Genomic DNA, 27,335 nt, shown 5'->3' on the forward strand with positions numbered 1-27,335 from the left:
AAGTAATCATTTAAGAACACCAGGGGCATTTCATTAGTTTCACAGGACTCTCTTCTTCCTGGCTTCAGTGGAGAGGAAGAATAACCACAGTTGAAGCATGATTCTAGGCAAAGCACAATTATTTATCTGCATAACAAAAATCCTCATGTTTTTCTGCACATTGTTAGTCTTACATGGGTTAGAAAAAAATGCCATTTAATGTCTTAGAACTCTCTAATGTTAAAAAGTGTAAGAATTAAAAATTGCTATTATTTTATGCTCTTATAATGCTGCAAAAGCATTAACATTGTGCATTTCTGGGTGATTTGGAAACTCTAAGTTCAAAATCAATTACATTGACTGGCTTTGCAGAGTAGGAAGAAAATAATTGGTTTATTAATTATTTATAAAGAGAGACTATGAAAGAAGCTATTCATTGGTACCAATTGTCTAAGCTTTAGCGTTTATGAAACTATGATTTATTTATTTATTTGTTTGTTTGTTTATTTATATTTGACAGAGTTATAGACAGTGAGATAGAGACAGAGAAAGGTCTTCCTTCCGTTGGTTCACTCCCCTAATGGCCACTATGGCCAGTGCTCTGCCGATCCAAAGCCCAGAGTCAAGTACTTCCTCCAGTTATCCTGTGCAGGTGCAGAGAACCAAGCACTTGGGCCACCCTCCACTGCCCTCCTGGGCCCAGGAAGAGGAGCAAATGGGACTAGTACCCAGCACCCCAACTGGGACTAGAACCTGGGGTGCTGGTGCCACAAGTGAAGGATTAGCCAAGTGAGCCATGGCATCAGCCTATGATTTATTTTATTTTATGAGCTATGTCCACTTGAAGTTGTGAAAGAAAACATACAATGGTGGTTGTAATTCACTTTAACAGACTTTTTGAAGGATTTTGTTTATTTCTTTGAGAGGCAGAGTTACAGACAGTGAGAGGTAGAGACAGCGAGAAAGGTCTTCCATCCACTGGTTCACTCCCCAAATGGCCACAACAGCTGGAGCTGCTTGATCCAATGCCAGGAGCCAGGTGCTTCTTCCTAGTTGCCCATGGGTGCAGGGGCCCAAGCACTTGGGCCACATTTTACTGCTTTCCCAGGCCATAGCAAAGAGCTGTAGTGAAAGAGGAGTAGCTGGGACTAGAACCAGTGCCTATATGGGATGCCAGTGCCACAGGTGGAAGATTAACCTACTGTGCCATGGCACCAGCCCCACAATTCTCTTCAAAACAGAAACATTTATTCCTGAGTCTTTTGATGAGTTAGGCCAATGAAGTCCTGACAGGGCACATATGTCTCTAGAATTAGAGGAGTGGTCATCATTCTCATACTGTGTTCTGTTGCTGTTCAGCCTGTGACAGTGACATGTAAATAAAAAACCAGATATTCAGCATGTGGTTACCCCACAAGGAGTCTTATCTTGTCTGCATCTGAATAATTTTGATAGCCAGGTGTATTTTGTTGTTGTTGTTGTTTTTTTTTTTTTTTTTTTTTTTTTTGGACAGGCAGAGTGGGCAGTGAGTGAGAGACAGAGACAGAGAGAAAGGTCTTCCTTTTGCCATTGGTTCACCATCCAATGGCCGCCGCAGCTGGCATGCAGCGGCTGGCGCACCATGGTGATCTGATGGCAGGAGCCAGGTGCTTCTCCTGGTCTCCCATGAGGTGCAGGGCCCAAGGACTTGGGCCATCCTCCACTGCACTCCCTGGCCACAACAGAGAGCTGGCCTGGAAGAGGGGCAACTGGGACAGAATCCGATGCCTCAACCGGGACTAGAACCCAGTGTGCCAGCGCCACAAGGTGGAGGATTATCCTAGTGAGCCGTGGCACCAGCCGCCAGGTGTTTTTAAGTTGCTAAATATTCTCCTAATTTGTATTTATTTAAAGACTATTAACTCAGTATGACAATTTTTGTTATAATAATTTGATTGCCAATAAGGAATTTACAAATTCATACCTTGACTAGAAGTTTTACTTTGTAACAATCACAGACTAGCAGAAGTCATAAACCATTAACCCTAATTTTTCTAAAATAAGAGGTTGTAATTAATATGAATATTTAAAGAATATATTTTTTAAGATTTTATTTATTTATTTGAGAGGTAGAATTACAGACAGAGGGAGAGTGAGAGACAGAGAGAAAGGTCTTCCTTCCATTGGTTCACTCCCCAGATGGCTGCAATGGCCAGAGCTACATGGGTCTAAAGCCAGGAGCCAGCTGCTTCTTCCTGGTCTCCCATGCAGGTGCAGGGGCCCAAGCACTTGGGCCATCTTCCACTGCTTTCCCAGGCCATAGCAGAGAACTGGACTGGAAGAGGGGCAGCTGGGACTAGAACCGGTACTCATACTGGATGCTGGCACCACAGGCAGAGGATTAACCTCTACACCACATCACCAGCCCCAAGTACATGAAGAATTTAGAACAGAAAATCTACCAACCTGATGGAGTTTATCTCCCTTTCAAAACTTTTAATAACCTTTGGGATGGAGAATGCTAATTTAAGGTACTGTAATTAAGTTCACACAAACAAAAGATGTTTTAGGATGTTTTCCTTCATTATTTAAGTTAGATACTGTTAGGAAATTCTAGATTATTTTGGGGATAAATTGTCATTTCTTTTCACAAGTGTATTTGAGTAGAAACACAAGCTTTTATAATCAATTATTTATGTTTAAAACATATGCTTATGTATGTTTTATATTAAAATAGCAGCATTTTATGAAGTTTAGATACATCTTGTTCAATACAAGCCTATACTTTTTTTAAGTTTTATTTAAAAAGAATCTTTGTATTCATTTTTTTAACACAGCAAACTCAGGTGACACAGTAAGTCCATAATTTCCCACAGAATTCATAAAGTTAACAACTGAGTATCTTAAGTCTTATAAATCTTCTGAATCATTCATAGTTATGCACTCGATGGAATGTACTCCTCAGCAGCTGAGAAGAATCTTAACTTAAAAGCACCAACTCTTCAGGCATCTCTACAGACCTCTATTTTTCATTCCCTAAGACATGCAGTCAGACTGCTGATGCAGCAAATACCAATTCGCCTTAAGCTGAATGGATAAGAAAAAGCATTTGGGAAACCAACATTCTTAATATTAAGTCTGAAAGCATTTCTACCTCTTTACTGAATGACTTTCCCTTCTGTCAGTGTTAAACTCTAATGAATAAAAATTGTGTTTTGAACATAATTTTTTCAGGTTAATCTAGCACTTTAGGACATTTATATTTGTTTTATAAGCCTTAAGGAAAACAAAAAGATAATCTCTAATCTAGACAATTCTGGACTCTTTCATTAGATTTAGAATTTTACAGCAAAATAATATAATCTGTTTGTCCAAATAGTATGCCTTTTAAAAACTTCTCTTCATGTATGTAAATTAATAAAGCTTATTTCCAATATATATTTTCTGTATTTTCATTTGCTGAAGCAGGGTTCAAAGGGTGTTTTTAGGATCTTGCCAACATCAGCCCTATGTACCCATAAATTATTGGAGCCATTAAATGGACAATAAAAACTGGTTGAGGCTACTGATGAATGCTTCAAAAGGAATCTGAATCTTTTCCAGGTGTCTTTTTAGGCCATTACAGCGATTGATAACATCCCAAAACCCTGTAGTTTGGAACATACACCCTAGCGGTTTGAACCCTACACTTTAGCCAATCATTTTAAAAAGCATCAACCCCAAAGCCATCTAACCACCTTTACTAGGTCTATTCCCACCACTGGATTTACTAATCAATTTTAAGAGATGTTCTTTAAATTCCCGCAGAATGAGATGATTTGCTGAATGGTGCTATAATATGTAGAATGTTTCTGAAAACTCTATATAAACCCCACAAAGTATATGGGATGGGTCCTCATCAGATGACCACTGTGATGATTGGAGGAGTGGACCCTAGATCAAGCTAGAACAATAAACCTCTTTGCTTTTGCATCATTGAAGTCTCTCATTGGGATAATTGAGTCCCATCCAAGTTCAGTCTAACAGAAAGAGAGTCGACCTCTGCCATCTGCTAGTTCACTCCCCAAATGGCCACAGTGGCCAGAGCTGTGCTGATCTGAAGCCAGGAGCCAGGAAATTCTTCCAGGTCTCCCACATGTGTGCAGGGGCCTAAGGACTTGGGCCATCTTTCTACTTCTTTCCCAGGCCAGAGCAGAGAGCTGAGTCAGAAGTGAGCAGCTGGGACTTGAACTGGAGCACATATGGTGTGTCAGCACTGTAGGCCAGGGCTTTAACCTGCTGCACCACAGTGCCAGCCCCCAACTATTTATTAAGAGCTCCTAACTGACCTGTTAATTTTGATAAAAATTTATGACACTCAGGAGTTTTATTATGAATCTTCATTCTAGTTTGCATGGCATATAAATGACCCCCTTGGTGAAATACATAATGATCAAACAATGGCTGACAACAAACACACCTCAGATCAACTTGAGCAACTATTCAGTAATAAGCCACCACAGGGCCCTACTTGTCATGCTCCTGAACCATCAGGTGATGCTGTATGTTCTTTTACTTTTAAAATTATTCTATTTTTTTTTTATTTTGACAGGTAGAGTTATAGACAGAGAGAGAGAGAAAGGTCTTCCTTCTGAATGTTGTTGGTATTTTGATTGAGATCATGTTGAATCTGTAAATTGCTTTTGAGGGGCTGGCACTGTGGAATAGTAGTTTGAGCCTCTGTCTGTGGCATTGGCATCTCATATGGATGCCAGTTTGGGTCCCAGCTGGTCCTCTGATCCAGCTCTCTGCTCATGGCCTAGAAAGGCAGTGGAAGATGGCCCAAGTGCTTGGGCTCCTGTATCCACATAGGAGATGAGGAGGAAGCTCCTAGCTCCTGGGTTCAGATCAGCCCAGCACCAGTCATTACAGCTATTTGGAGAATTAACCAACAGTTAGAAGGCATCGCTTTTTGTCTCTCCGTCTCTCTGTCTATAACTTCTTCTCAAATAAATAAATGATTGTAAAAGTAAAATTAAAAATAATTTCTATTGGTAGAATGGGAATTTTGATGATATTTGTTCTTCCAATTTATGAACATCAAAGATTTTTCCTTTTTTTGTGTTTTCTTTTTTTCTTTAATGTTTTGTAATTTTTCTTATAGAGATCTTTCACACCCTTGACTAAATTTATTCCAAGGTAATAAAAAATTTTATGGTTATCGAGAATGCCACTGTTCTGATAAGTTATTTTTCAGCCATGGCATTTTTGTGTATATAAAGGTTATTGATTTTTGTGTGTTGATTTCATATTTTACAACTTTGCCAAACTTTCTTGTGAGTTTCAATAATCTCTTGGTGGAGTCTTTTGGTTTCCCAATATTTAGGATCATGTCATCTGCAAACAAATTATTGGACTTTCTCCTTTCTAATTTGTTTTCCTTTGATTTCTTTTTCTTGCATTATTGCCATGGCTAAAACTGTCAGTAGTGTATTGAACAGCAGTAGTGAGGGAGAGCAACTTTGGTTTCAGATCTTAGTGGAAATGCTTCCACGATTTCCCATTCAATATGATGTTGGTTGAAGATTTGTCATATATTGCCTTGATAGTGATAAGGAATGTTCCTTCTATTCCCAACTTGCTTAAGGTTTTTATAATGAAAGGCTGTTTTTTATCAAATACTTTCTCTTCATCTATTGATCATCATGTGGTTTTTATTCTTTAGTTTGCCAGTGTCACATATCACATTTATTGATTTGCATATGTTGAACTATCCCTGCATACCACAGGTACATTCCACTTGGTCCAGGTAAATTATCTTTATGATCTGTTGTTGGATTTTATTAGCTAGTATTTTGTTGAGAATTTTGGGATCTGTGGGTATCAGAGATATTGTTCTTTAATTCTCTTTCTCTATTGTATCATTTTCTGGTTTAGAAAATAAGGTGACACTGGTCAAACAGAAGGAGTTTGGGAATACTCTTCTCTTTCAATTGCTTTGAATAGCTAAAGGAGAATTGGAATTAGTCTTTTTTTTTTTTTTTGACAGTTAGCATGGACAGTGAGAGAGAGACAGAGAGAAAGGTCTTCCTTTGCCATTGGTTCACCCTCCAATGGCCGCCGTGGCCGGCATGCTGAAGCTGGTGCATCATGCTGATCCAAAGCCGGGAGCCAGGTGCCTCTTCTGGTTTCCCATGGGGTGCAGGGCCCAAGCACATGGGCCATCCTCCACTGCACTCCCAGGCCATAGAAGAGAGCTGGCCTGGAAGAGGGGCAATGGGGACAGAATCCGGTGCCCCAACTGGGACTAGAACCTGGTGTGCCAGTGCCACAAGCTGGAGGATTAGCCTATTGAGCCACGGCACTGGCCAATTAGTTCTATTTTTAAAAGTCTGGTAGAATTTAGCAGTGAAGCTTTCTGGTCTTGGGCTTTTCTTTGGAGGGTTTTTGTTACTGATTCAATATCTGTTTTGGTTTTTAGTTTGTTTAGGTTTTCTATATGTCTTCATGGCTCAATTTTTTTACCTAGCATGTGTCTTGATTTCTTCCAGGTTTTCTAATTTGTTGGTCATTGCATGTGATGCCCACATTCTATATTGCAGTGCTAATCTAAGTTTTCAGTGTTTCACTTCCAAACTAGTTTCCTGCTTAATATCTCTGAGAAGCATGGGGTAGTGGCTCAAATTCTTCAGTTCCTTTCACCTAAGTGCAAGATCTACTACTTATTAGGGGACCTGAGAGCCTGGTCCAGCCATAGCTGTTGCGGACATTTAGAGAGTGAACCAACATGTGGAAGACCTCTCTTCCTCTCTCTCTTCACCCACTTTCTGTGTGTTTCTCTGCCCTTTCTAAAATCATTTTAAAAGTTATTTACTTCTTTATTTGAAAGTCACAGTTACAGAGAGAGAGAGAGAGACATAGAGAGATCTTCCATCATCTGTTTCACATCCCTGGTTTCTCCAATGGCCGGTGAAGGGCCAGGTTGAAACCAGGAGCATCTTTTGAGTCACCCATGGGGGTGGCAGGAGCCCAAGTACTTGGGCCATCTTCCACTCTATCAGGCCATTAGCATGAAGCAAAATCAGAAGTGGAACAAGTGTGACTTGAACTGGTGCCTATATAGGATGCCAGTATAACAGATGGCAGCTTTGCATACTGCAGCACACCGTCCTCCTCTCTGCCTTTCAAATAAACAAATCTTTAAAAAAGAAATGAAAATGTCCTTAAGATAGTAAAAGTCATCATGATTGAGCACTGAGGAATCTATTGAAATGATTACATTTTAAAAGATTTATTTATATATTTGAAAGGCAGTGTTAGAGTGAGAAAGGGAGAGACTGATCTTCCTTCTGGTTTGTTCTCCTCCAAAATGGCTGCAATGACTGGGGCTAGACCAGGCTGATCTTGTAAGATAGGAGCTTTTTCCAGATATCACATGGGTTCAGGGGCCCAAGCATTTGGGCAAGCCTTTGCTGCTTTCCCAGACACATTAGCAGGGAGCTGGGTAAGTTTGGAGCATCAATATCTATGACATCTTCCTTGCAGTACAAGGATATAGAGCCCATCTGGCACAATTTACGTCCTATATATATGGGTGGGCCAAGTATAACAGCTTCCAACTCTCAAGGTTTGGACTAGATGGGTTCTGAGGAATCGTGTTATAACAGATATTAATCCATAACTCTTGGTTTAAGCTTTTGTTAGCAGATAATGCTGTGACTACTTTGGGTCTCTGGATTGTCACCAGTGAAGGCATCCAGATTAATAGTAATGAAATCAACAGTCAGCAGAATGGTGTCCAGCTGAACTTAAATGGTTTTTCTTTATTATTGTTAGAATAGTGACCTCCTGCTGTACCCTGGCATCTGGACATAGACAGCAGACATTGGAAGTCATCCCTTTTGCCAAATGGAGTATGCCAAGTTTGGGTATATCATCTATTAAGTAGGCCTTAGTAGCCATTCTCATGTTTTACTGTTCTATATCCATGGCCAAAGTCCTACTAGATAACAAGGTTTGGAGAATCACAGGCTCAAGGTGTGTAGGTGACTGTTTTTCTAGTCTAGCACAATTAATAGAAATCTAATTTAATTTTACTGGCACATAGCAAGGTTCCAAGAGAGGTTATTCCTTGCATCACAGCCCTTGAGAAGCAGTGGATATCACAAATGATCCAGAGGATTTAGAAGGCATATGATCTCCACGAGTGAAGAAGTCACTGAGAGCACTAAGGATACCTACAGAATTCAATTTGACTTTTCATTGGAAGGAGGACCATATAAGCTGGACTGATTTGTAGCATCCATGACAATTAATTTTTTAAATGAGGCATGCATTGCACCAAAACCCAGGAAGGACTAAAAGGTATTAGCATTGTATGTTCTTCACAAGTGTGGCAAATAGTCTCATGAAGGGAGGAAGTCATCAATGTGATATATTCTTGTGCTCCTGATAAAAGCTGGGTACAGTTAAATTCTTTGCAAAAATTATGTTTGATGGCCAAGTCAATGAAATGCTCATGTATACCCTAGAAAAAGTGTCTTTCCAAAATGAAGGCAAACTAGACTGAGGAGCTGTTGGAAAAGCTTTGAGCAAAAACACATTTGCCACTTTTGTAATAGTTAAGACAGGTCATTTATCTACTAAGAGGCATGAGATATGTTAATATTAGATATAAAGTATGGTGGACATAATCGATGGCATATAGCATTAAGATTTTAGTAATCTACCATGAGATGCCATTTACTTTTTTCCAGATTCAACAGGTAAAATTGGGCTGCCAAGTGGGAAACAGCTGGAATAATCACCTTTTTGTTTATTAAGTTTAATGTAATACATTTTAATGCATGAAGACATTGAGTTTCCTTTTATTATGTCATCTTAATTATTTTAGTTTGGGACCTGTGGAGTGTTATTTTCCCTAGTTAAGTTGTAGCTTAACATTTGTATTTTAATAATTATTTGCTGTGTTAGGCCATCTCTCCCACCTGTGGGAATTTTTGAGTACATCTGACTATTGGAAATTTAGGTAATACTATAGTTAAAATGAGATGTACCAAATAAATAATTTTTTTCTTATGATACATATTTTGGAACTTTTCTAAAATGAAATTGAGCACCCTGTTTAAATTTAGGGGGATTCCCTGGGTAAGACTGTTATTTGAGCCACATTACTGATTTCTTCTATGAAACTCTGTGAATAAGTGCATCTAGAACCTGGAAAAGTTGATGTCTTATGCTGAAGAGACATAAGAATCAATGTCTTTTTATCTTTTTTTAATTATATAATTTACAAATAAGTTTTAGATGACTAAAAGGATGAAATTATGTACTTTTCAGAAATTTATACCTATATACAACTATAATTGATATATTATACATTTTATTTCTTTAGGTTTTTAAGACTTCTTAGGGCTGGCACTGTGGTGTGGGCAGAGGCCCACACACTTGGGCCATCTTTTGCTGCTATTTTCCCAGGTTCAATAGCAGGGAGCTGGATCGGGGTGGAGAGACTGGGACACAAACTGGCACAAATATGGGATATCATTCCCATCTAGTAAAACTTGATCAGATAACACTGGTTGCTTCTATTAGTGATAAGTAGCTCAAGCTTGACCTCAAATTTAGTCCTTGTAGGATCCTGAATTAGTTTCAGTCTGTGATCCTCACTCTCTTTATATCTTAGGGACTATATTTTTCATTATTGATTCAGTAAAATCAAGTGTTAGAGCTCCTATTTCTAAGTGCTTGAAATTATAAATGCTGGTCAGAAGGTGTATTTAAGGTTTGGTGCCATGGCTCACTTGGTTAATCCTCCACCTGTGGCACTGGCATCCCATATGGGCACCAGGTTCTAGTCCTGGTTACTCCTCTTCCAGTCCAGCTCTGTGCTGTGGCCAGGGAAGGCAGTGGAGGATGGCCCAAGTGCTTGGGCCCCTGCACCCCCATGAGAGACCAGGAAGATGCACCTGGCTCCTGGCTTTGGATCAATGCAGCGCTGGTGACAGCAGCCATTTGGGGAGTGAACCAGCACAAGGAAGACCTTTCTGTCTCTCTTTTACTGTTTATAACTCTACCTGTCAAATAAAAACAAAGGTATATTTAAAATCAGTGAGAGAAAATGAATTGTAAAAGATCAATCAACAACAATTGAGTGTTGCGTGCTGCCTTCCCACTTTCTTCTCAGGAATCCCCACAGAATTTTCCAGCATAATTCTAAAATCAGCAACTCCTGCTGTCAGAAGTGTGTGGCTACCACTGTGGGGAGCAATAATTTTTAGAAAGGACAAGGGAATTCACTATTTCATGATACTATTCTTGTTTGATGCCTACAACTTCATTTTCTGTTTACATTGTATGATGCTGGGAACTAAGTAATAATTTTATTCTGGGTCTGAGGTGAGGTTATGTAAGATTGAAGTTCAAGACTGAGGTCCTTCAATTTGCAGAATGAAGTCACTGAAAGGCAATTACCAGATAAGTGCTGATATAGGCATTTGCATGGCACAATTCATACACTATACATAGAAAAAATGACCAGTAGCTGTGGGCCAACAGTCAATGGCCCATGAGACCATCACTCAAATCCTCAAGAGTTTGTCTATAATTTCATGGCAATTCTCATTTAGACTAGAAGAAGAGTAAAAGCAGGAGCTCCATGATACCCTAATATTTGTCTCTTGCCTAATTTGTGTCAGAAACCTCTACTTAAGTGCAGTTTTTTTTAAATATAGCTTTGTTAAAAATATACAGATAACTGGATGTGATGGATAGATGAATTCAGGATGTTTTGGGTCAAGAATTTCTAGATAGTGCAGTTTTAAATATTCACAAAGACTTTACAAGGCATTCACCCTGTTTTCCAGCCATATTAATGCACCAAATTATTACTATTTTACTGTAAAATATAATCCATTGATGGTCCACAAATTATTTTAATAGGTAAGATCAAGCATCATTTTAAAATCTAGTCTGTTATATACTTGGTACCTGGGCTATGCTTCTGCCCACTGTATTCTTTTTCTCTTTAACTTTTATTTAATAAATATAAATTTCCAAAGTACAGCTTTTGGATTACAATGGCTTCCCCCCCCCATAACTTCCCTCCCACCTGCAACCCTCCCATCTCCGGCTCCTTCTCCCATTCCATTCACATCAAGATTCATTTTCAATTATCTCTATATACAGAAGATCAATTTAGCATATATTAAGTAAAGATTTCAACAGTTTGCACCCACACAGAAACACAAAGTGTAAAGTACTGTTTGAGTACTAGTTATAGCATTAATTCACATTGAACAACATATTAAGTACAGAAATCTGTCGCTCCCCCTCTTCATGGAGGAACGACACAGGACCCTGCACTGTTCTTTTGTCTGCTTGGCCCTCCCCGGGTTTGCTGCTGGTTCTTCCCGGGTTGGCTACTGTCCCTTCCACCTCCGTGGAAGGGCGGTTCCCCCTGCCACTTTTCCCCACTTCCGCGGGGGAGTGGCACACCGCCGGCCAGCTCTCTCGGGGGCTGCACAGATGTTCCCTCAGATGTTCCCCTTAGATGTTCCTGGTGCATGTTGTCTCTCTCCTCCTTTATAGTTCTCTTCCACCAATCCCAACTCTGCTACCCACACGCCGAGTACGCTTCTCTCCTCCAATCAGGAGCAGGTCCTGCTGTTTATTGGTTGAACTGGAGGCAGCTGTGTAGAAGCTGTTTCTCCCTTCTCAGCGCCATATTGTGGGAGAGCAGATGCATAGAATAAGTCTTAATTCCAGTAACTTAGTCTAGTCCGAGTTGCTCCCCACAGATCCCCCTTTCTTTTTATTTTTGGCATTGATACGCGCCTGTCTTTGGTGCCCCACGGCACACACTCTGCTCTGCTTGCTGGAGTTGCCCACAGGTGCTTACAAGTCCTATCAATCAGGCAAACCGAATCCGGGTCCTCTCTTCGCCATGTTGTGAGGAGGTTTTTAGGCGCTGATGCGTGCCTGAGTTTGGTGCCCTGCAGCGCATGCTCTGCTCTGCTAGAACTGCATGCAGGTGCTTACAAGCCCTATCAGGCAAACCGAATCCAAGCCCTTCTCATTGCCGTCTTGTGGGGAGACTTATTAGTGTTGGTTCGTGCCTATCTTCGGTGACCTGCAGCTCATACTCTGGTCGAGCCGCCTGCTGGTGCTTACCGCCTTACTAATCAGGCAGACCAAATCCAAGCCTTCTCATTGCGGTATTGTGGGGAGACTTATTGATGTTAATTCGTGCCTGTCTTCGGTGACCTGCAGCGCATAAGCTGCTAGCTGCCCGCAGGTGCTCACCACCTCCCTAATCAGGCAGACTGAATCCAAGCTCTCTCATTGCCATGTTGTGGGGAGGCCTTATTTTTCTGTTTCTCTATCTCCAGGCATTCCTATTTCTCCTATTTTACTTCTATCTACCAGCATTCTTATTTCTCTCATTTTACTTCTAAACTTCTGTTTCTCTTATCCCTGTGGCATCCCGGCGCCCGCCCCGAGGCTGCTTCTCCGCACCTCGCCCCACGGCGGCTTCTCCGCTCTGTGCCGCTTCAGCCCGCACTTCTCTCATCTGCACGGCTTCCCGGCGCCTGCCCTGCGGCGGGTTCCCGGCTCTGTGCACATGCTCCGCGGTCTCCGCGCCCCCTTCGCGCCTGCACCACGGCCTCCGCGCCAGTCCCACGTTCCCTATCTATTCACGCCCCGTGCTCTCTCTGCACGCGGCGGCTTCCGCGAGTCACACAGCGTAGCTTACGTTTCCGCCACCACCGGTATTCAGTCCAAGTTCCCCGGACTAACCTGGCAAATTCCAACCTGGTGGCCCACGTCTCTGCCTCTGGTTCCAGATTTTCGCCTTTTGCTCCCCGGGCTGACTTGAAGAATTCCAAGGTGGCTTACGTCTCTGCCTCGGCCTGCACTCGTGGCTTCATCCACCCTAACATTTTTCTCTGCCCGGTATGTTTCCCTAAGTTTTCTTCCAACAATATTCCTCCCTCATTTCTCCTGGCCTCTCCCCACAGTCCGTATCCAAGTCTAAGTTTCTTATAGGTTTCACTTTCACTTTCAACCTGCAGTCCGTATCTGAGTCTAAGTTTCTTCTTGCTTTCACTTTAAATCCTAACTTCTTTCCCACAGTCCATATCCGAGTCTAAGCCTAGGCTTTCGATAGCTTCTTCTGGCACCTTTTCTGTCCGGCTTTTCCCTAGGCTCTTTGCTAGTCTCTCTCTCCGGTATTTTCCACTTCTTCCCGTTTCTTCCCTCCTAAGTTTCCTATCTGAGTCATGGCACCATTATGTCGCTCCCCCTCTTCATGGAGGAACGACACAGGACCCTGTGCTGTTCTTTTGTCTGCTCGGCCCTCCCCGGGTTTGCTGCTGGTTCTTCCCGGGTTGGCTACCGTCCCTTCCACCTCTTTATTTTTTTAATTTTTTTTCCAGTGTGTCTTGGCTTTTCATGCCTAAAATACTCTCATGGGCTCTTCAGCCAGATCCAAATGCCTTAAGGGCTGATTCTGAGGCTAGAGTGCTGTTTAGGACATCTGCCATTTTATGAGTCTGCTGTGTATCCCACTTCCCATGTTGGATAGTTCTCTCCTTTTTAATTCTATCAGTTAATATTAGCAGATACTAGTCTTGCTTATGTGATCCCTTTGACTCTTAATCCTATCATTATGATCAATTGTGAACTGAAATTGATCACTTTGACTAGTGACATGGCATTGGTACATGCCACTTTGATGGGATTGAATTGGAATCCCCTGGCACGTTTTTAACTCTACCATTTGGGGCAAGTCTGATTGTGCATGTCCCAGATTGTACATCTCCTCCCTCTCTTATTCGCACTCTTATATTTAACAAGGACCACTTTTCAGTTAAAGTTAAACACCCAAGAATAATTGTGTGTTAATTAAAGAGTTCAACCAAAGTATTAAGTAGAACAAAAAAGTACTAAAAGGGATAAAGTATTAAGTTGTTCATCAATAGTTAGGAAAAGGGGTGATCAAGTCACTGTTTCTCAAAGTGTCTGTTTCACTTCAACAGGCTTCCTTTTAGGTGCTTGGTTAGTTGTCACAGATCAGGGAGAACATATGATATTTGTCCCTTTGGGACTTGCTTAATTCACTCAGCATGATGTTTTCCAGATTCCTCCATTTTGTTGCAAATGACCAGATTTCATTGTTTTTGACTGCTATGTAGTATTCTATAGAGTACATGTCCCATAATTTCTTTATCCAGTCTACTGTTGATGGACATTTGGGTTGATTCCAGGTCTTAGCTATTGTGAATTGAGCTGCAATAAACATTATGGTGCAGACATCTTTATTATTTGCCAATTTAATTTCCTTTGAGTAAATTCCAAGGAGTGGGATGGCTGGGTTGAATGGTAGGGTTATATTCAGGATTCTGAGGAATCTCCAGGCTGACTTCCATAGTGGATTGACCAGTTTGCATTCCCACCAACAGTGGGTTAGTGTCCCTTTTTCCCCACATCCTCTCCAGCGTCTGTTGTTGGTAGATTTCTGTATGTGAGCCATTCTAACCAGGGTGAGGTGAAACCTCTAAGGTCTAATTGATAGGCAAAGATTGTGTTTATAGGAGCTTTTTTTCTAAGTTTTTAAAAAAAATTATTTGAAAGTATTGTATATAGAGGAGAGACCCAGAGAGATCTCCCTTCTGCTTGTTCACATCACAGATGGCTGCATTGAGCAGGGCCAGGAAAGAATGAGGTCAGGAACCAAGATCTTCACCTGGATCTCCCACATTGGTAGCATTTGCCCAAGTATTTGGATCATCTTCCATTGCTTTTCTCAGGCCATCAGCAGGAAGCTAGATCAAAAGCAGAAGAGCCAGAACATGAACCAGTGCTCATATGGGGTGCTTGTATTGCAGACGGCAGGTTTACTTGCTATGTGACAATGCTGGCCCTGTTTTATGGGAACTTCGAAATGAAATTTTGAAGTTGTATGCATTGTAGTTTGCATGTAATTCAACTTTCTGCCATACTTACTGATATATATCAGCATTTGATGTAGGACAAATCAGAAAACACAATGGCTTAACAAATAGCCATTTTTTTTTTTTTTTATTTTTATTTTTTTGACAGGCAGAGTGGACAGTGAGAGAGAGAGACAGAGAGAAAGGTCTTCCTTTGCCGTTGGTTCACCCTCCAATGGCCGCCGCGGCCGGCGCGCTGCGGCCGGCGCACCGCGCTGATCCGATGGCAGGAGCCAGGAGCCAGGTGCTTTTCCTGGTCTCCCATGGGGTGCAGGGCCCAAGCACCTGGGCCATCCTCCACTGCACTCCCTGGCCACAGCAGAGGGCTGGCCTGGAAGAGGGGCAACCGGGACAGAATCCGGCGCCCCGACCGGGACTAGAACCCGGTGTGCCGGCGCCGCTAGGCGGAGGATTAGCCTAGTGAGCCGCGGCGCCGGCCCAAATAGCCATTTGATTTGCAGTTCTGACTCTGTGTTTTGGGCTGTACTCAGCTGGGCAGTTCCTATGATCAGTCCAGGAGCAGAAATGAGAGTTTAGTCATCTGGGGAACTGATTGAGGCTTCACTTAAGTGTCTGGGGTTTGTGGTGAATCTTGGCTACATATTATCTCTTTTTTTCTTTTTTTGACAGGCAGAGTTAGTGAGAGAGAGAGAGACAGAGAGAAATGCCTTCCTTCCATTGGTTCACCCCCCAAATGGCTGCTATGGCCAGTATGCTGTGCTGATCCAAAGCTAGGAGACAGGCACTTCCTCCTGGTCTCCCATGTGGGTGCAGGGCCCAAGCACTTGGGCCATCCTCCACTGCCTTCCCAGACCACAGCCGAGAACTGGAGTGGAATAGGAGCAACTGGGTCAGAACCAGCACCCCAACTGGGACTGTCACCTGGAATACCAGTGCCACGGGTGGAGGATTAACCTAGTGAGCCACGGCGCCAGCCTACATACTATCTCTTCAACAGGCAGGCCCCAGGGTTTTTCAGAAGATAACTGTCAGAACAAGAAAATCTGAGAAGGCAAATACTTTACAAATTGTCTATTTCTGGGGCTGGTTCTGTGACATAGCAAGTAAAGACACTGCCTGCAGTGCCAGCATCTCATATGGGTGTCAGTTGATGACTCGGCTGCTCCACTTCTGATCCAGCTCTTTGCTACAGCCTGGGAAAACAGTAGAAGATGGCCCAAGTCCTTTGGCCTCTGCTCCCTTGTGGGAGACCTGAAAGAAGCTCCTGGTTCATATCTTTGGATCTACACAGCTCCAGCCATTGCAGCCATCTGGGGAGTGAACCTGCAGTTTGAAGACCTCTCTTTATTCCTCCTTCTCTCTCTCTCTCTTTTCTCTGCCTCTCCTTCTCTCTTTGTGTAACTCTTTCATATAAATAAATATTTTAACAAATTGTCTATTTCTATCACATTTACTGGTATCTCATGGGGTAAATCAATTGAAATGGTGAAATTCAGGGTCTTTTTCAAAAAGATTTATTTATTCATTTGAAAGAGTTACACACAGAGAGAGGGAGAGGCAGAGAGAGATAGAGAGCTCTTCCATCTGCTGGTTCACTCCCCAGTTGGCTGCAATGGCCAGAGTTGTGCCAATCCAAAGCCAGGGTCCAGGAGATTCTTCTGGGTCTTCCACATGGGTACAGGGGCCCAAGGACTTGGGCCATCTTCTACTGCTTTCCCAGGCCATAGCAGAAAGCTGGATCAGAAGTGGGGCAGCTGGGAATCAAACCAGTGCCTATGTGGGATGCCAGTCTACAGGTGGCAGTTTTACCCGCTAGGCCACAGTGCCAGCCCCAATCCAGGGTTTTGTGAAGGGATGAATACAGGGAAAGGTGCTACTTGGAATCATTACTGGTAAAGTGCACTGCATTAAATATACATTATGTGTATTTGTTAACTTTCTTTAGTATAAACTTTAATAACATAATGTTTATCTCTGATAACCTTATCCATTTGAACACTCAACTTTTCTTTTTCCTTTTACATTATTATTTTACAAAATTTGTAGATAATGCTTTCGTTAAACCAATGATAACTTCTGTTTAATCTCTGCCACTTAATATAGGTGGGTGCATTTTCCTATGTATTTCTATTTTTAGAGGTTTATTCCTCCACAGTGAAACTGATGTTTTCTTGGTTAATGTATTTATTATTCTTTACTCATTCTATTATATCCTTTTTTTCCCCACTGTTCAGTGCAGAAGGAAACCAGAGGGTTTTTTTTTTAAGATTTCATTTATTTATTGAAAGAGTTGCAGAGAGAGAAAGTCTTCTATCTGCTGGCTCACCCTCCAAATTACTGCAAAGGCCAGAGCTCAGCTGATCCAAAGCCAAGACCCAAGAGCTTCTGGGTCTCCCATGCAGGTGCAGTGGCCCAGGGACTTGGACCATGTTCCACTGCTTTCTCAGGACATAGCACAAAGCTAGATTGTATGTTGAGCAGGCAGGACTTGAACCAGACCCCATATGGAATGCTGGCACTGAAGGCAGCAGCTTTACCCATTATGCCACAGCGTTGGCCTCCTGAGTTTTCTTTGAACTCCTGCCATTCACCTCTCTCCCAGGTATGATTCTGGGTCCTCCACATGTTTCTAAGAGGAAAGAAAATTAATATATCACCTGTAAGTGTTTTTTTTTTTTAATTATTCCCCAGCTTGTCAGTACTCATTTTTGGTGTTTAATGCTAGTTTATTTATTTTTTTAGATTTTTTTTATTTATTTGAAAGTCAGAGTTACAGAGAGGCAGAGGGGGAGAGAGAGAGAGTCTTGCATCTGCTGGTGCACTCCCCAGTTTGCCACAATGGCCGAAGTTGCACTGGTCCAAAGCTAGAAGTGAAGAGCTTCTTCTGGGTCTCCCACATAGGTTCAGGGGCCCAAGGACTTAGGCCATCTCCTACTGAATCCCCAGGCCATAGCATAGAGCTGGATTGGAAGTGAAGCCACTGGGACTTGAACTGGCACCAATATGGGATGCCAGCACTGAAGGCAGTAGCTTTACCTGCTAGCCACAGTGCCAGTCCCAGTATACTAGTTAATTAAAATGGAAAATATGGGGCTGGCACTGTGGCTCAGTGGGTTAATGCCCTGGTCTAAAGCATCGACTTCCCATATAGGCACCAGTTTGAGACCCGGCTGCTCCACTTCTGCTCCAGCTCTCTACTATGGCCTGGGAAAGCAGTGGAAGATGGCCCAGGTCCTTGCGCCCCTGCACCCATGTGGGAGACCCAGAAGAAGCTCCTGGTTCCTGGCTTCAGATTGGTGCAGTTCCAGCCATTGCAGCCAACTGGGGAGTGAACCAGCAGATGGAAGACCTCTCTCTCTTTCTCTGCCTCTCCTCTCTCTGTGTATCTCTGACTTTCAAATAAATAAATAAATCTTTACAAAATTTTAAAATAGAAAAATAAACATAAAATTTGTTATCACAGAATATACAGAAATGAATTATGAATTTGGCATGATTATGAAACATTACTGTCATCTATAATAATGCAGTTTGGTCTCTTGTCTTTCTGTTGCTATAGCAAAATATATATTTGTTACATGAATTGAGTTGAAACTAAGCACAATATGCTACCTTTTTGGGGTCATGTCTGAAACATTCTACACATAGATGATGTACTGAACAGTGTTTTAGTGCTACCTATGAAGTAAACACTTAGCATTCTGCAAGAGGAAGAGTTACCTAGTGCTGGAACACAAATCAGTTAAGTTTGTTTTCAAATTGTTAGAGTAATGGAGTTCTTAATACCTTTGAGAAGTTGAATTGGATTCTGGAATAGGATAAGGAATGTGTGGAGAAAAGAATCTACTGGAGGCTCATTTATTTTTTTAAGATTATTTATTTGAAAGGTGGACTTGCAGAGATTGGGAGAGACAGGGAGACAAAAGGTGATATATTCTATCTACTGTTTCATTCACCAAATGCCCACAATGGCTGGGACTGGGCCAGGCCAAAGCCAGGAGCCTGGGATTCCATGGGTCTCCCACATTGAATACTCAGGCCATTTTCACTGCTCTTTCAATCAGGTTAGCAGGGAACTAGATTGGAAGTGGAGCAGCAAGGACTCAAGTCCTCTGTTTACATGGGATGCCAGCATTGATGGTGGAGGCTTAGCCTGCTGGATCACAATTCTGGTGACTATTGCAGGTTCTGAAACAAATCTCTAAGCATTTTTCTCAGTGAGTCACAAATGCAGATTGTACTGCAGACATTCCCAGGTTCTCTTTTTGGGCAAATAATTCCATTGCTTTCATTTAATTATGTATAATGTCATTTCAAATGTTTATCATTTGAATGTTTTGGGCAAGTATTTCCATTGCTTTCACTTTAATTAGGTATAATGTTATTTCAATTGTTTATCAGTAGAATAATCATAGACAAGGGCAAAAGCTAATTTGTATTCTTTGTCTTACCTGTATTTTCTCTCTTACTTAAAAATATTTATTAGCTTGATAGAGAAAAAAGTTGATGGACTGAGAGATAGAGAGCTTTGACACATTAATTCACTTCCTAGATAACCATACCAAACAGGTGGGGCAGGACTGAAGCCAGGATTGAGGAATGGAATCTAGGCCTCCTTCATTGGTGACATCACCATTGCTTCCCCAGGTTTGCATTATCTGGGAGCTAGAAACTAGAGCTGGCATTGGAAATCACAGACACTCTGAGGTGGCATCATAAACAACACTAAGCTAAATGTCTGCCCTGTCTTTTAATATATTTTTCCTCTGACATATTGGAAATGATATGCATGGTGTTTTCCTGGAAATTGTTTTCTGTTCATTCCCATCGTAGTTTCACTGATGGTTTCTTGCCTTTTTTTCTCAATGCTTCTACATACTTCTCCTTAACATTGCCCAGTCAAGAGTCAGTATTGCCCCTCTTCTAGCCTGCTGTGCAATTCCCCTTGACAGATGTGGCCTTTGTGATTTGAACCTCCTGATTCCCTCCAGCTTGGGCATGTCTCACAGCCTGTAGATCATGGGTTTGACTCTGTTGAATGCTCCGTGTGGCTTTCTAAACACTCCACAAGTCTAATGTGAAACCATATCCTTCCTTTTTTCCTTCATATCCATATACAACTGTCAGTGTTTGTTTTGTGACAGAGTTAACATGTTGACTGGAAGTGTATTATTATAGGTGATGACAGCATTTGAAGACCTGGCTGTGTACTTTACTTGGGAAGAATGGCAGAAAATGAACAATGCTCAGAAAATCCTGTACAGAGATGTGATGCTGGAGACCTACAGCAGCCTGTTCTCCTTGGGTGAGTGACACCCATCACATGCCCAGTGATAACATTTTCTTGCTATTTGACAAATAAGGGAACACTTTATAATGTTTAATATTGGGCAGGATTAGAAATTGAGTCCATGAATAATCTGAATATCTACCATCTAACAAAAGATTCAAATTGGAACATTTGTTGCATAGCTCCTGAACCAAGCTGTAGTCCTTTAAATAACCCAAGATAGTAATTTTACAAAGTCTTACTTTGTTTCCATTAATAGGGCACTGCATTACCAAACCTGACTTGATCTTCAAGTTGGAGCGAGGAGAAGAGCCATGGATGGTGGATGAATGCTTGAATCTGAGCCTTTCAGGTCAGTCTGCACATGACAGGGAAGCCAAGGCAGAAAGTGTGCAGATGTTGATTGGTGTTCTTTCCATGAATTTCTCTCAAGCCTTACTCCTGATGACAGCTGCTTTTGTGCATCAGACACAGGCATTTAGAGATACCAATATCTTTCTAACTTTTGTTCTTAGTGAAGATGTTCTTTGATTAAAAAAAAAATCCAGTCATTTTCTGATGTTACTAAGGCTTTTATCTAGGTTTGATACATTCCTCCAATTCTAACTTGTCCTTCTCTACACTTTCATACCTTTTCCTTCATGCACTTATTATATTAGTTCCTTCAGTGCTTGTTAATTAGGCAACATACAGAAACTTATTTTTTTAAGATTAATTTTTTTTTTTGACAGGCAGAGTGGGCAGTGAGAGAAAGAGACAGAGAGAAAGGTCTTCCTTTTGCCATTGGTTCACCCTCCAATGGCCACCATGGCCAGTGTGCTGTGGCTGGCACACCATGCTGATCCAAAGCCAGGAGCCAGGTGCTTCTCCTGGTCTCCCATGTGGGTGCAGGGTCCAAGGACCTGGGCCATCCTCCACTGCACTCTTGGGCCACAGCAGAGATCTGGCCTGGAAGAGGGGCAACTGGGACAAAATCCAGCACCCCGACCAGGACTAGAACCTGGTGTGCCAGTGCCGCAGGCGGAGGATTAGCCTATTGAGCTGCCACGCCAGCCTGTTTCTGTTTTTTTTTTTTTTTTTTTTTTAAGATTTACTTATTTATTTGAAAGTCAGAGAGAGAGAAGAAGGAGAAGCAGAGAGAGAAAGAGAGGTCTTCCATCCACTGGTTCACTTCCCAATTGGCTGTCGTGGCTGGAGCTGTACTGATCTGAAGCTAGGAGCCAGGAGCTTCTTCCAGGTCTCCCATATGAGTACAGGGGTCCAAGGACTTGGGCCATCTTCTACTGCTTTCCCAGGCCATAGCAGAATGCTGGATCAGAAGTGGAGCAGCTAGGACTTAAACTGGTGCCCATAAGTGATGTTGGCACTGCAGGTGGTGGCTTTACCTGCTATGCCACAATGCCAGCCCCCAGAAACTTATTTCTAACTCATTGCTCAGATTGCGTTCCCACTCATGATTTTGCCCAGGCATAGAACTTGCTCAGGACTGAATCAATAAATGTGAACTCTCTCTTTCTTAGTCTCTTTCTTTTCTTTTCCTCTGTGCCTCTCAAATAAATAAGAAAATTATAGTCTGTTGGAGACATTTGAGGAGTGAGCCTATAGTTGGCAAACCTCTGTTTCAGTCTGTCTTTATCTTTCATTCTGTTCCTCTTACTCTCAAGGAAGTAAATAAGCAAATGCTATAAGATGGTCATGTGGCCGGTGCTGTGGCGCAGTGAATTAACACCATAGCCTGAAGCACCAGCATCCCATATGGGCACCAGTTTGAGACCCAGTTGCTCCACTTCTGATCTAGCTCTTGGCTATGGCCTGGGAAAGCAGTAGAGGATGGTCCAAGTCCTTGGTCCCCTGCACCTGAGGGAGACCCAGAAGCAGCTCCTGGCTCCTGGCTTCAGATCAGCACAGTTCTGGCCATTGTGGCCAATAGGGGAGTGAACCATTGGTTGGAAGACCTTACTCTCTTTGCCTCTCCTCTCTCTGTGTAACTCTGACTTTCAAATAAATAAATCTTAAAAAAAAAAAAGATGGTCATGAGTAAACCTCTGTGCTGTGACATCAGAAATTATGAAGCTAGGAATGACACTGTGGTGCAGTGTGTTAAAGCTCCAGCCTGCAACACTAGCATTGCATATTGGTGCCAGTTCAAGTCCCAGCTAGTCCTCTTCTAATCCAGCTCTCTGCTAATGCACCTGAGAAAAGAGCAGAGGTTGGCCCAAATCCTTGGCCCCCTGTACCCATGTGGGAGACAAGAAAGACACTCCTGGCTCCTAACTTCATTTTGGCCCAGCATTGGTTGTTGTTCCCATATGGGGAGTGAACCAGCAGATGGAAGACTTCTCTCTGTCTCTCTCTCTATAATTCTAGCCTTCAAATAAATAAAGTAAATGTTTGAAAAAAGAAATCCTACACTAAGGATGAACTTACATAAAACATGAAAATAAGTGATCCTGGGCTCACCAAGAAAGTAATGAGATTTTGAGACCCAAGGTCAAGTAGCCTCGTGGGGTTATGTTGAGTGGCTCAGATTTCTTTTAGGGTGGAGTTTGAAGTATGATTTTTCTCTTATTTTCAGTATCATTGAAAATAAGCAAATAAAAAGATAAGAAAAACATAGGAAATGAAGCTTTCAGTGAAAATAGGAGGCAACTGATCAAATGCCTCCAGAAATTCAAATTATCACACAGGAATGTTTCTAGAAAGAATTTAGAGGAGGTAACCAGCACTGATGATTTCAGAATGAGTTAGAAACCACTTTTCAAAGAAGATGAGCAATTCCCGGTTTGCAGAAACAAATTCTTCAAACTGATTGGGAGTGTTTAACTAAAGTGGTATATTGGGAATTTTCTGTACCTGTTGTACTTCTGAGAAGCTGAAGGTGTTGGGTGTCCTTAGGAATTTGGGGAAGCTGTCATAGAGTAAAGACAAAGTAGTTTTTCATTTGAAAAATCCCACAAATGATGTTTACCTAGGAAGACTGAGCATGAGACACTCATAGATTTAAATCCTACTCCTTAAATGTTGTCCTGCTTAAAGTACAGGCACATTTCACTCTTCTCCACCTGCAAGTAAATGATCATTAAAACTTTTTCATGTTTATGGTTGAGATATCAGAGAAGGAAAAAGCACACAATTTTTATAAAAATAAACTGGGAAAAAAGGACAGGGAAAAAAATGGTTGCTAGGTAGTGGGTGAATATTTTTATTAAATATTTGCACATTCTTTAAAATATTTTATAGTTATTTCATCTTTTGAAAGGCAGAGTGATAGTGAGAGAAGAGAGAGAGAGAAAGAGGTCCTCTATTAGCTCACTTCCCAGATGCCTGCAACACTTAGGTCTAACTAGTCTGAAGCCAAAACTCTAGAATCCCTCTAGTCTTCCCTGGTTTTTCACAGGTTCCCAGGCACATGAACCATTATCTGGTTCCTTCCAGTTTACATAGGCAGAGAGCTGTACTGAAAGCAGAGTAGCCAGGGCTCAAACTGACACTGTTTTGAGATGCAGGTATCCCACAAATCATAGCACAAATGTCATTCTACCATCCTTGACAAATTCCCATAGTAAAAAGGATCATGTTTGAACATTGGGAAACCTCATGGTATATTAATGTATTAAGGAGAAAAACCATATAATGGTCACAAATAAGTACCTCATACTGATTTTGTGAACATCTTATGCCACTTGGATAACAAGTAACTTCATTCCCTTTACATTGAGTATGCCAGGAGAAACAGTTACATGTGACTCAGTGACATGATTGCTTTTTTCTCATTTCAGTGGTCATGAAAAGGGATGACCTGATTAGGATCAACCAGAAAAGTCAGGACAAAAATCTGAATCAGGATTTTATGAAAAATAACAAGACATCAGCTCTCAAGAGAATTGAATTAAGAAAAACACTTAGTTTAAATTCAAGCCATGTTCCAACACTGATTATTAAAAAGGGAATCTATTCAGGATTGAAGCCTGAGGAATGCAATAAATGTCACACTGTGTATCCCCCCAGTGGGCCTGATCAACTACAGGCTGGAGAGAAATTTGATAACACTAAGATACCTGGAAAATCTCTCCAGTTCTGTGAGCCTCTTAGCCAGCTTGACAATATTCGCATCATGAAGCAGCCATTTGGACCCACTGGACAAGCAAAAGTCTTCACAAGAAAGACGTTCTGTAAATCTGAGAGGGTTCATATGGCAGAAAACTGTAATAAGTCAACTGTCACTTTTGGAAAAGCAACGCAAATAGAAAAAGCTATCCATGAAAATGCTAGCCTCAATATGCATCAACAAACTCACACAAGAAAGAAATTTTATAAGTACATTATGTATGTTGAACCTGTCATTCACCAGTCACATCTTGCAATAAACCAGAAACTAAATACAAGGGAAAAACTTTACACATGTAAACCTTGTGGAAAATCACTCAGTTTTAATTCACCTTCTGAATGTAATGACTGTGGAAAAGCCTTTAGACAAAATTCAGTCCTCAGGAAACATCAGCAAATTCACACAGGGGAGAAACCTCATGAATGTAGTGACTGTGGAAAAGCCTTTACACAGAAGTCATACCTCATAAACCATCAGCGAATTCACACAAGAGAGAAACTTTATAAATGCCTTGAATGTGGAAAAGGCTTTTTGTGGAAGTCAGACCTCATAGTACACCAGATAATTCACACAGGGGAGAAACCTCATAAATGTAATGAATGCGGAAAAGCCTTTGGACGCAAGTCATCCCTCCTCATACATCAGCGAATTCACACAGGGGAGAAACCTCATAAATGTAATGACTGTGGAAAAGCCTTTGGACACAAGTCAAACCTCATCATACACCAGCGAATTCACACAGGGGAGAAACCTCATAAATGTAATGACTGTGGAAAAGCCTTTGGACAAAAGTCAGGCCTCAGGAAACATCAGCGAATTCACACAGGGGAGAAACCTCATAAATGTAATGGCTGTGGAAAAGCCTTTGGACAAAACTCAGACCTTATCAGACACCAGCAAATTCACACAGGGGAGAAACCTCATAAATGTAATGACTGTGGAAAAGCCTTTGGACGAAAGCCAGACCTGATCATACACCAGCGAATTCACACAGGGGAGAAACCTCATAAATGTAATGACTGTGGAAAAGCCTTTGGACGAAAGCCAGACCTGATCATACACCAGCGAATTCACACAGGGGAGAAACCTCATAAATGTAATGACTGTGGAAAAGCCTTTGGACAAAACTCAGACCTTATCAGACACCAGCAAATTCACACAGGGGAGAAACCTCATAAATGTAATGACTGTGGAAAAGCCTTTCGACGAAAGCCAGACCTCATCATACACCAGCGAATTCACACAGGGGAGAAACCTCATAAATGTAATGACTGTGGAAAAGCCTTTGGACAAAAGTCACACCTCATCATACACCAGAGAATTCACACAGGGGAGAAACCTCATAAATGTTATGACTGTGGAAAAGCCTTTGGACACAAGTCAGGCCTCAGGAAACATCAGCAAATTCACACAGGGGAGAAACCTCATAATTGTAATGAATGTGGAAAAGCCTTTGGACAAAAGACACACCTCATCGTGCACCAGCAAATTCACACAGGGGAGAAACCTCATAAATGTAATGACTGTGGAAAAACCTTTGGACGAAAGTCAAACCTCATCATACACCAGCGAATTCACACAGGGGAGAAACCTCATAAATGTAATGACTGTGGAAAAGCCTTTTTGTATAAGTTATACTCATATCAAAACAGTTCACACAGGGCAGAAACCTTGTGAATCTAATAAGTGTGGAAAAGCCTTTATAAATCATATGTTATAAATCATAGCTCATATCACACCACAGAATTCACGCCAGGGAGAGACTTTATGAATGCAATGACTGTAGAAAAGCCCTTGGCAATAAGTCACATCTCAGAATGCATCAGAAAATGCACAGGAAGAGAAACCTCTTGGACATAATGACTTGGAAAGCTTTTCCCATAATTCAGCCCTCATTGCACATCATCTAATTCATATGGGGGAAAACACTTCGGATATAATGCATATGGAAAAGCCTTTATCCATAAGTAACACCTCATAAAACATCAGAATTCACATGGGGGAGAAACCTTATGAATGGAATGAATGTTGGAAAACTCTGCTAAAATCACACAATATAACATCAGAGAATTTATTACATGGTGGAAATCTTGTAATAAATGTGGGAAAGCCTTTTGTCAGAAGGAATACCTCATAACATGTAGATCAAACAAGGGAGAGAACTTAATGAATGTGAAGGACTTTTTCCAAAGTCAACATAACCATGTGACAGAGCCTTTTGCTGGAAATTACATCCCATACAATAGGCACTCCCATAAGGAAGAAAGGTTGGGACCAGCGCTGTGGCACAGTAGGTTAAAGCCCTGGCCTGAAATGCTGGCATACCATGTGGGCACTGGTTCTAGTCCCAGTTGCTCCTCTTCTGATCCAGCTCTCTGCTATGGCCTGGGAATGTAGTAGAAGATGGCCCTGCACCCACGTGGGAGATCCAGAAGAAGCTCCTGACTCCTGGCTTTGGATCGCTGCAGCTCCAGCCATTTCATCCCTCTGCGGAGTGAACTAGCAGATGGAAGACCTCTTTCTGCTTCTCTGTCTCTCTCTAACTCTGTCTTTCAAATAAATAACATAAATTTTTAAAGAAAATGAAGAAGTTCAGAAATATTATTAGTGTGACAAAAAGCCATTTGTCAGAAATGGCATTATACATCAGAAAATTCACACAAGTGGTTTCTCAGGAGTGTAATGAATGTGGAAGTATATTTTCATAGAATTCAGGCTTGCATAAATATGCAACTCAAAAAAGGCGATATTCTTCAAGTGCAATAGACCTCAAAAAACCATAGCCAGAAATTAAACATCAGGCCGGCGCTGTGGAGCAATAGATTAATCCTCCACCTCCACCTGCTATGCTGGCATCCCATATAGGTATGAGTTCTAGTCCCAGCTGCCCCTCTTCAATCCAGCTCTCTACTGTGGCCTGGGAAAGCAGTAGAAGACAGCCTAAGTGCTTGGGCCTCTGCACCCACATGGAAGACTAGGAAGAAGCACCTGGCTTCTGGCTTCAGAGCAGTGCATCTCTGGCCACTGTGGCCATTTGAGGAGTGAA

General features: G+C 41.8%; 1 protein-coding gene across 1 annotated transcript in view; it reads left to right on the plus strand.

The window, feature by feature from the left end:
- Positions 1–26,872, plus strand: part of LOC127490230 (uncharacterized) — a 38,285-nt gene extending 11,413 nt beyond the window's left edge. Inside the window, exons 2-4 of the mRNA XM_070067768.2 lie at positions 20,070–20,196; positions 20,441–20,533; positions 23,961–26,872. Of these exons, the coding sequence (XP_069923869.1) occupies positions 20,073–20,196; positions 20,441–20,533; positions 23,961–25,966 (2,223 nt within the window). The 5' untranslated portion in view covers positions 20,070–20,072 and the 3' untranslated portion in view covers positions 25,967–26,872. The remainder of the gene's footprint in view (positions 1–20,069; positions 20,197–20,440; positions 20,534–23,960) is intronic.
- Positions 26,873–27,335: the final 463 nt, after the last annotated feature.

Source organism: Oryctolagus cuniculus, chromosome 20 (genome assembly GCF_051225735.1).
Source record: "Oryctolagus cuniculus isolate XC-2025 breed Fujian yellow rabbit chromosome 20, ASM5122573v1, whole genome shotgun sequence".
NCBI lineage: Eukaryota > Metazoa > Chordata > Mammalia > Lagomorpha > Leporidae > Oryctolagus > Oryctolagus cuniculus.